This window comes from Gadus macrocephalus, chromosome 8, assembly GCF_031168955.1.
Source record: "Gadus macrocephalus chromosome 8, ASM3116895v1".
Taxonomy (NCBI): domain Eukaryota; kingdom Metazoa; phylum Chordata; class Actinopteri; order Gadiformes; family Gadidae; genus Gadus; species Gadus macrocephalus.
This window is the reverse complement of record NC_082389.1, coordinates 12,368,187-12,377,963: the sequence shown is the minus strand read 5'-3', so window position 1 is coordinate 12,377,963 and position 9,777 is coordinate 12,368,187. Positions and strand designations below refer to the sequence as shown.

Sequence of the window (9,777 nt, the reverse complement as noted above, 5' to 3'; positions counted from 1 at the left end):
TTCTTTATTTCAAGAAAAAACAACCAAATCCTGCGTCCAATACTTCAGCGACATGTTTAATGGAAGACGTCTCACCATTCACCAAAGGGGATTTTTTAATATACGACGGCCTACTTTTTCCACTAGTCACACAGAAACAGACACACACGCATTCATGTGGGAGTCCCGCAATCACAGACATGTAAACACAAGCAGTGTGTGTCTTTACTTGTTGTGGATGACACAAACTTTCCCCTCTGCTCAATTTCTTGGTTTCAATTATGATCGCGTGTACAGAGCGATACAAAGAGAGAGAGAGCGACACACACACACACACACACACACACACACACACACACACACACACACACACACACACACACACACACACACACACACACACACACACAAGCAGACAGAGCAGGCAATGGAAAGTCAGGGGGAAAGAGAAAAAGAAAGAGAGATAGAGGGTCTTGATCATTGATAATGACCATGTCAGACGTTTGGTCGACCCGATGAGGGAGGAGACCATGGACGTTACTTTAAAAGGATGTGTATTTGCTAGCTGGGCGTAATTGACATGTATCGGCCACGTAGTAGTGTGAATCTAATTTGCAATACAGTGGCTTTGTTATGCGCAATGATCACGACAACCGCGATCATTATCTGCAAAGAAACGCACACATAAAGGAGTAGGAAGAATGAGAAAGAATAGGGTTCAAGATATGGCGTGTTCAAAGGAGGAATGACGTGTGTTATTGATCACTGCGAGTCGAGATGTATCCTTTTCCCATTTGAGAAGTTGTCTTTGGCCGGATAATAATCAGCTTTATAAAAACAAAAAACAAAAAAAAATGAAAACCTGAAGTCAAACCTGTCTAGGAAGACCTATCGGCCGCGGCTGATTGGGGAGTGTTCTGTTATTGTATGGTTTAGTGACGTAGTAACCCCCCCACCGTACACACACACACACACACACACACACACACACAGGACACCCGCCGCAGCCGCCTCCTTCCCCCTCTCCGTGTGTGTGTATGTGTGAGAGAGCGCGAGTTGTGTGTGTGTTTCCTGTGGCTGCTCGGTTGCCCGTGCTTCGACACACTCAGTGTTTATCGGCTCGCCATGGCGGACGGACGCAGAGAGCTGCCGCCTCACCTCTCCCTACCCCCGGCTAGCAAGCGACCCTGCTTCCGCCCAGCACCCCGTGGTCCCGGGCCGGGGCCCGGCCATGGTAGCGGATTTGCGAACTCTCGGTACCGCTCACCGGAATCCCTTTTGGATTGCGCCGCGAAGGCAGTGGCGGAGAAATGGGCCTTTGAGAGAGTGGAGGAGCGCTTCGAACGGATCCCGGAGCCCGTTCAACGTCGTATCGTGTACTGGTCTTTTCCTCGCAACGAAAAGGAAATATGTATGTACTCTTCGTTTCAATGTCGAGTCGCCGGCGAGGAGGGGCCGTCGGCGGCTACAGGAGCTGGGGCCGCTGGGTCTGGATCTTCTACCAGCGCTGGTGGTGGTGGCGGCGGCGGCGGAGCCTCTGCCGCTGGCACCACGTCTAGCGCCGTAGCCGGAGTGGTGGGGACGGGGGACGGACTCCCCTTCCGCCGGGGTATCAGGCTACTGGAGACAGGCTGTGTGGAGAACGTTTTGCAAGTCGGTAAGTAAAAATAGTTTGTGCCAAATGGCCGGATGAAGCGAATTGAGTCACACTTTGGATCGCATTCAACTGTCGGTGTGTTGGGGTTAGGGGGGTGGGGGGTGTGATTGATTGGAAGTTTTGTGCACCCGCGTGGAAAGTCTGCTTACCACGGTTTTTCTCAGTCTGAACTAAATATCGACCCATACATAGTTTATCAGCGCTATAGGGACAACGAAACATAACATTTTGTTTTTATTTTTGTTTCAGTTTTAGCTCTCAATTTCGGAGGTTGCCAGATTGGTAAAAAGGGAAGCGAGGATAACGCGTAGCTTTTAGCAGCAGCTGTTTAAAAATTAAAGGGCAGCCAGTCGGCTTGTGTATTGTGGCTGATCATTACAGCGTAGCCCTGTCCCAGTTAGCATTTTACCGAGCCTTTCTTTTGGGGTTGAAGTGTCACTTTATGGTCATACGACGCAGTATGGAGTCGCTTAACATTGGGTTGTTAACCCCGGAGAAGGTGTGTGTGGGTTGGCAACTATCAGCACTTTTCCTCTTTCCATCGGCTGCTCGTCGATGACTGGAGCGGCGCTGGGAAGGGGGGATGGAGGGGTTGACAGACGCGTATACAATAGACCAAGCGGAATAGCGTCCGTTTTTCCTCAATTACTCGTCGCAGAAGTCTGTTTTAATGAATTTTCCATCGGTTTATGTGGGTTTAGATTAAGAACAAAGACTGTTATTGGTCATCTTATTACGATTAATCTCGATGTTAATCCGTCTTGATCCAAAAAACGCGTAGCTTTTGTTTATTTGATGCACTCGGACAGGACAAAGAACCCGGAGCCACCAGCGTGGAAAATAATGACTGGCGTGTATAATAAACCGCGCATGTGACGCCAGCGTTTTTTATGTTCTGGTCCACTACACCCCCCCCCCCCAAAATGCTACTTGTGATATGTACAAAGTGGTCGTATTTGTGCTCGGAAACGAAGTGTTTTACAGCCTCTCTTGTCTTTCGCAGTACAATAGCCTTCCAGTTCAAATGATCGATACGCGTCTCGCGTTTCCACCGAGGCAATCATCGGTGAAAAGGCACCACTGTGGTCTATTTTCAAACAAAGGACCATTTCGCAAAAAGCCCCGCATCCGTTCAAATTCTCCATTTCATCTGTGTTCATTCTAATGAAAACGAACCAGCACAATTAGGAAGGGGCTTATCTTCCACAAAAACACTTTTTGTCCGACAGCGCGTTTTTTTTTTTTTCACCGGGGCCATATGGTGAGATCGGTGGAGCTTGTCTGTGGTTTCAAGTTGCTCCAAGACGCACGAGAAACTGCACGTGATAGCCTCGCAGTTTATACTTTAAGTTTGCTTTGTGATTGTGAGAATTGTAATGTTAGATGAACTGGGGGTTTGAGGGGATGGTTGGGTTTGTCATCTGATAACTTTTACCACGTCCTACCCTTTATGGTTTCTGCAAATGCATCGGTGGATGTTTGGATGTCAGTAGGCCTGTTTGACAGATTTTGGAGTTTTGGAATGTACTCCAAATGGGTATTTTAATCTATATGAAAGTAGGCGCTGCCTACTTTCAGTAAAGTAATATAAACGAGATCACCAGGTGATCATGGTTGTTAAAGTTACTATGAATTTCCCTTTTTATGGGCATGGCACACCTGGCCAGGTTAAGCTGCTTTGGGTGATAACACTGAACATGTATTTGAAGGCAACTTCTTTATTATCCTTCATCTTGTTTGCCTAGTTCAAATTACATTGATGTGGAGTGACTTTAGCACAGGGATATATGGTGATAGTAAAAGTAGATTGACAGAAGTAGGCCTGCTTCAACTTAAAGGTTATGCCCCCATAGCAGTTGCACCTGCATCCCCAGTCATACCTGCCTTGCCTGTGACCCCCCCCCCCCCTTCAAGGTCAGTCCAACACACAGGTTTGTCTGTCTGTCAAGAGACTACCAAATAGCCCAGAGCCAGAAACAAGATAGGGTTTTTAGTGCACCCTTGTGTGTGCCACAGGGGTTTTCACTGCAGACAACCTGAAGAAACCGGTTACGGTGAAAGCCTCTGCTCGATGACTCACCGGTCACCAATCTCCAGTCGTAATTAATAAATAAACGGCTCGAGAATCCTGCACCTGCTAGCATTTTCACAAGGGGGTTACCAACTGTGCGCACAAAAATAGTCATCTACGTACACTTTACCACCGACACTGTAATTTCACCACTGTTGACATTACCATTTACATACAATTACATAATCATAATCAGCCCTAAGTACATAGCGCCGTTATTTTTGTTTTTGGCTTTGGCTTATTTTGGGAGGGGTGGTCATACAACAGTGGCAAGGTAGATTATGGTCGACTCCGGCTAGCTTGCACATGTGGCCGACCCCAAAAAGGCACCGGCGGCGGTGGAAGTAGCGACAGGGCTAAAGGTAGCATGGAAGTGTTTAATTAAAAGCCAGAAATAATAACGATTAATTAATAAACACCAACATGCACACATTTTCATTTGTCAAACTTCCAAAACATCGGACACAGCAGGTATAGCAAATCTAACGTTGACTGGGTAATATCTGGATTTTAATCTTTGAGTTTACTCATAAACATCGAAGTTCTTATCTTCAGACTGCGCTGGCACCAAAACATTAGCCATTAGTTGGCTCAGGTGACTTGCTAATGGGGGGGATTTTCTACACGGCTGCCTTTGGTGAATTTGGAGTCCGGGGGTCAAGCAGAGTTTATGTCTGTGTAGACTTAGCATAGCTAGACTTAAGGTTGCTCCCCCAAACCCCCACCGAATTGGGCATCATATGTATCCATTAACTGTATGGTTCCGGCCCAATGTGGTGAATTCCACCCTGTTAATTAGTCTGATCCAGCTCTGTTTTCCGACAATGTCCCCTACTAGTACATTCCCAAAGATCTGTGTGCGATGGTGAACCGCAAACGTTGCAATGCTAAATATTCTTATCCTCTCTGAGATTTTACACCCACAGAATAGAAAGTTGCTTTGTTTGTTTTTATACGAACAAACAAGCCGAAACCGAAAGCAACAAACTACCGGTCTGGAACGGAGTTTGTTATGGAATGGACACAAGTATTCCTGGAAGTAGTCATCACACACACCACCCCACACCGTGTGTGTGTGTGTGTGTGTGTGTGTGTGTGTGTGTGTGTGTGTGTGTGTGTGTGTGTGTGTGTGTGTGTGTGTGTGTGTGTGTGTGTGTGTGTGTGTGTGTGTGTGTGTGTGTGTGTGTGTGTGTGTGTGTGTGAGTGAGAGACTGTCAGGCCTGGTTAGCGCTAACGCGGCAGGACCTTGGCGTGACAGGCGCTCATCAGCAGCTCATTGGTCCGTGCGTTTATTCCTAATCTAGCCGGCGCTCCCAGTCATAATTAGAATAATCAACGCTAAGTGTGTCCTGGGTTCGTTTGTGGAGCCCCCAGCACACCCCTCCACCCGTTCCCAAAACACACACACATGCCCGCACACACCCCCACATATAGCCCCACCCTTCCCCTGCCAAAGCTGAATAAAGTCTTCAGAAACAGGGTGGGGGAGGAGGGATTGTGTTTTAGCCTTGAGTCAAGCGTTGGGATTATGGAGACATGCTTTGTTACTCAGCTGTAGAAAACCGTGTGTGTGTGTGTGTGTGTGTGTGTGTGTGTGTGTGTGTGTGTGTGTGTGTGTGTGTGTGTGTGTGTGTGTGTGTGTGTGTGTGTGTGTGTGTGTGTGTGTGTGTGTGTGTGTGTGTGTGTGTGTGTGTGTGTGTGTGTGTGTGTGTGTGATAATCTGCAGACACAAGTGTCGTCTTGATTTAGCGTTTGCTTGAGCTCGCCTCCTCCTTCCCTCCCTTCTCCCCAACCTGGTGTTGGATGAAGCAATAATGGGCCCCTGATGTGAGGCCATTTTGAATATATGGCCACTTGAAATTAATATTATTTTAGCAATTCAGGCATAGCGTTCAGTGACTGGATGTTCACCTCCCTCCCCACTTTCAAATGAAAGAAAAATCTTTCATTTGATATTTTCAAAGTAAAGGGGCCTCTTAGTTTATGGGGGCCATTTCTAAGTCGAATGAAGCCTGGGGGGGGCATGAGGGTGGAATACATTTTTTGATTCAGTTTGGTTGACTGCACCGTCAAACGTGAATGTTATCCAATCGTGTGTGTGTGTGTGTGTGTGTGTGTGTCATACGGTTTCCTTGTGCAATGTGTGTGCACGCAATCGATTACCCGTTCACCCCCCTCCTCAAAAGACAGACAGTGGCTCGATAGGGAATTAGAGAGGGTGTTTTGCGGTGAGGCTGGTATGATGTCACATCACCGAGCAAGGGCTGAGGTGGTCATGTGACATCGGCTCCCACTCCACCTGCGTGCCAAAGAAGTGTCCGGCCATTCGCTCAAGTCCCGCTCAAGTCGCTCCTCCTCAAGTTGTTGTCGTCTCTTCTTCCCGCTCTTTTGTTGGTCCGTCCCTTCCAGCTGTCTTGTCTGTCTGTTCCACCCTGTCCTTCTCTTTCCTCACTCACTCACTCACTCTCTTCCTCACTCTCCGTCTCTCTTTCAATATCTGTCGGTCTCTCTCTTTCAATGTATGTCTATCTCTCTCTCTCTCTTTCAAGGTCTCTCTCGCTCTCTCTCTCTTTCAAGGTCTCTCTCGCTCTCTCTCATTATCTATCTGTCTCTCTATGTGTCTCTATCTCTGTCTCTTCCCCAGCCCTTTACCAGTAGAAACATTTGTAAAAGGATCACTGTTCGATTTGATTCCTGCCCCTCCCACGCCATTTTAGACCAAAAAGGATTTCTGCTGTGTGGAATCCTCCTTCTTGAGTCTGTGATGATGCCGTCCACGAACACCCGCAGCACACACTGAACATTTTCACCCCTGTGTGTGAGGGGTATTGATTGGACCTCTTAGGGCTGACCAACTTCTGAGTTTACACCAATCAGCGTCCGGTAAGCTGGGGGCGGACGCTTTTTTCTGAAGGCTCGGTGGGGCCATTCTGGCTCGGCTGGTGTTTGACTTTGAATTAGTCGGTCGGTTTGTAGCGCCGGGCCTCATTAAAGTCTGCCTAATGTTGTGAATGCGACGTGTCAAGAGTCTGAATAGTTTGCACATTCTTTAGTCTTTTATGAGTGCAGGCCGTGGCTTCAAGTTAAGTGGAACACTGTGGGCCTTCTCCAACTCCAGCGGCCATCTTGGTTCCAAACTTTAGCTGTGGAGGAGGGGGGGGGGCAGACACTAAAGCCAAGACACACGGCTAATGTTTAGAACCAAGATGGCCACTCTTGAGTCCCATTTTGGTAAATAATGCACAATGCATTAGGGTATGATTCTTAAAACCTGTGTTAATCCCTCCGATGAGTAGTGTCTGTCCGTCCGCCTTTTACTCCCGCTGTCCGTCTGTCACTCTTCTCTCCAGCTTTCAGGGGGGGGGGGGGGGGGGGGGGGAGGGGGGGGCGCAACACGCAGTACATTTATTTTGCCACCAGAACACACAGAAACACACGCTCCGTCTGTCTTCCGCTTCCTTTTCGTGGCGCATCCAGACGGACAATATTTAATCAAGGTAATTAATTTCATGGCGGCTCCTCCACTCCAAACGCGGGAAATCAGGGGAAAGGATCATCAAGTGAGTCTTATGAGCTCTGACAACAGACGGGAGGGCGTGCGCTTTGTTGTCACGTTCATCAAAGGAACAGGCACCTGTGTGTTTGTGTGTGTGTGTGTGTGTGTGTGTGAGCGGTTTACACGAAGAATTATGAATCGGACATGATGGTGTTACCGCTTTTGTTTGCCGGGGAGAGCACTAGGAACCCCTTATCTTCCAGAATCCTGTCTCTGTTGAATGCAGGAGCAAAAGCATAGTCTTCAACCACTGTCGCACAAGCTAGAGGACTGACTAAACTAGCTAAGCGGCTAGTCGCTAGGCTAACGGCTACCCGTACACCCAGTCTCTCCTAAATAAGGTGGGTGGGTGTGTGTGTGTGTGTGTGTGTGTGTGTGTGTGTGTGTGTGTGTGTGTGTGTGTGTGTGTGTGTGTGTGTGTGTGTGTGTGTGTGTGTGTGTGTGTGTGTGTGTGTGTTCACACATTTGTCCATGTCTATCCCCTGTGTATGTGTCAGAGGGAGAAAGGGAGAGGGATAAAGGGAGGGAGGGAGGGAGAGCCGGCCCACTTAAAAGAGAGAGCTTGGGCAGACAGCCCTATTATGTCCTCGTTTGGTTGTAATTGCCTAACAAATGTTGGATGAGTGGATAGGGAGAGGAGAAAGACAGGAAAAGAGGGAGAAAAGGGATAGGATTGGGAGGCAGGGGGAACGGGAGGGGGTGGGGGGGTTGACATGCAAAATGGAGACAAATCATGCCATTTGTGTAGGTCAGAGCCATTTTCTAGCCTCATCACATGAAATGGAAAAGGCTTTTTTTTGTGCCGCAGCCAGGCGTCCAGACTGGCCGTGCAGGAGAGTAATGACACCAGACGGCTCTCTGATGCCAGCAGAGTCCTGTTTCACTGCTGCACACGGGCTGCAAATGGACGTTTGCTCTTACACCAAAACAGCATACTACTCTTTCTCCCCCCCCGCTATAACATTCATGATTCGAGGAAAACACACACTTATTATTTTGTTGAAGGCTGAATAAAATAATGGTTGTTCATTCGCCAGACAGCGAATGAACAACCCAATGTGTATTATTCCATTATTACTTTTTTTGTGTTGCTGTTCTCATTACAGCAGACCTCTGCTCATCCAATGAAATGGGATTATGTGATGACATCATTGTCTGATGACACACCTCAATCAGAGACCAGATCCCCCCCCCCCCCCCCCCCCCCATGGCCATGGCTACGATGGGGCCCAGCGGGGGGGTTGGCCACAACAAACGTGGTTAGACTAACTCATTTACAAAGAGGGAGAAAGACACAAACAAAAAAATATGTTTTCTTAGGAAGAGAAGCGACGGTTGCTACAGTTTCACATCGACTCGGCCATCTTGCTTTGGGTTATACAGTCGGCTTAGGCTATATTGTCTACATATTGGCAGATATTACACATCATGAGATGGGCAAGCCTAGAGAAATGGAAGGACGTGGACGGCCCGATAATGATAGAAAATATATAAATAGGGTCCAACCTTATTATTTTACATTGGTGAACATTTTTGGAGCTGAACCTGAAACCAGCCAAACCAATCACCTTCCTCGCCCCGCCGGCTTCCTCCTACAGTGGAGGATGACGGAGACTCATACAGCCCTCCCCACCCACCACCACAAAGAGGGAAACTTTTCCTTTGAGCGGCCTCTGAGAATAGCATTCTTCAAACAACCTGGCCCTCTGCTTTTAAACACGGCTCCTCTCCACCGGCCCATCCATCGCTCGCTGGCTTGAATAGAACTCACTCAAGCGCAGGCCTCTCTGTGTGTGTGTGTGTGTGTGTGTGTGTGTGTGTGTGTGTGTGTGTGTGTGTGTGTGTGTGTGTGTGTGTGTGTGTGTGTGTGTGTGTGTGTGTGTGTGTGTGTGTGTGTGTGTGTGTGTGTGTGTGTGTCATCTCTACGATTTTTCTCTTCCCCCATAGGCTTCCTGATCCTTTGCTAATTCAACTTCTAATTGTCCCCGCCCCCTCCACCGTGGCAGCCTAGCGCTTCACGTATGGATCAGCTCGCGCTCACGTCCCAGAGGCAATGGAGCCAATTAACCATGAGAGAGGGGGGGGGGGGGGGGGAGGGGCTAAGAATAAATCAATCAATCAAGGGAATTAGAGTCCTGTGATTGTCTATGTGAGCTTAGAGAGAGGGGGACAGAGAGAGAGAGGATGAGGAAGGGAGAGAAGGGAAGTAAAGGAAAGGAGGGGATGAGGAAGGAAGTAAGGGAAGACGGGGGTAGAGAGGAAGAGGTAGAGAGGGATGGGAAAGAAAGAAGGAAGGAAGAGGGTAGAGAGGAAATAAAAGGAACTGGAAATGGGGAGATAAAAGGGAATAAATTGAGAGGGGAGGATAAATAGGGAAATGGGGGGGATGGGAAAGAGCCGAACTATGAATCAGTGAGTGTTTCTATTGAAATCTCCTTGGCTGTTAGTTCAGATTTGACCTTTAAATATTTCTACACCGTTGGAGCCCAGCCCTGCGTTCTCATAAGTAGCCTC

The 9,777-nt window shown here is 48.2% G+C and overlaps 1 protein-coding gene across 1 annotated transcript in view; it reads left to right on the top strand.

Annotated features, from left to right (window-relative positions):
• Positions 1 to 969: 969 nt before the first annotated feature.
• Positions 970 to 9,777, top strand: part of zswim5 (zinc finger, SWIM-type containing 5) — a 47,253-nt gene continuing 38,445 nt past the window's right edge. The window contains exon 1 of the mRNA XM_060059062.1: positions 970 to 1,636. Coding sequence (XP_059915045.1) covers positions 1,105 to 1,636 — 532 coding nt within the window. The 5' untranslated portion in view covers positions 970 to 1,104. The remainder of the gene's footprint in view (positions 1,637 to 9,777) is intronic.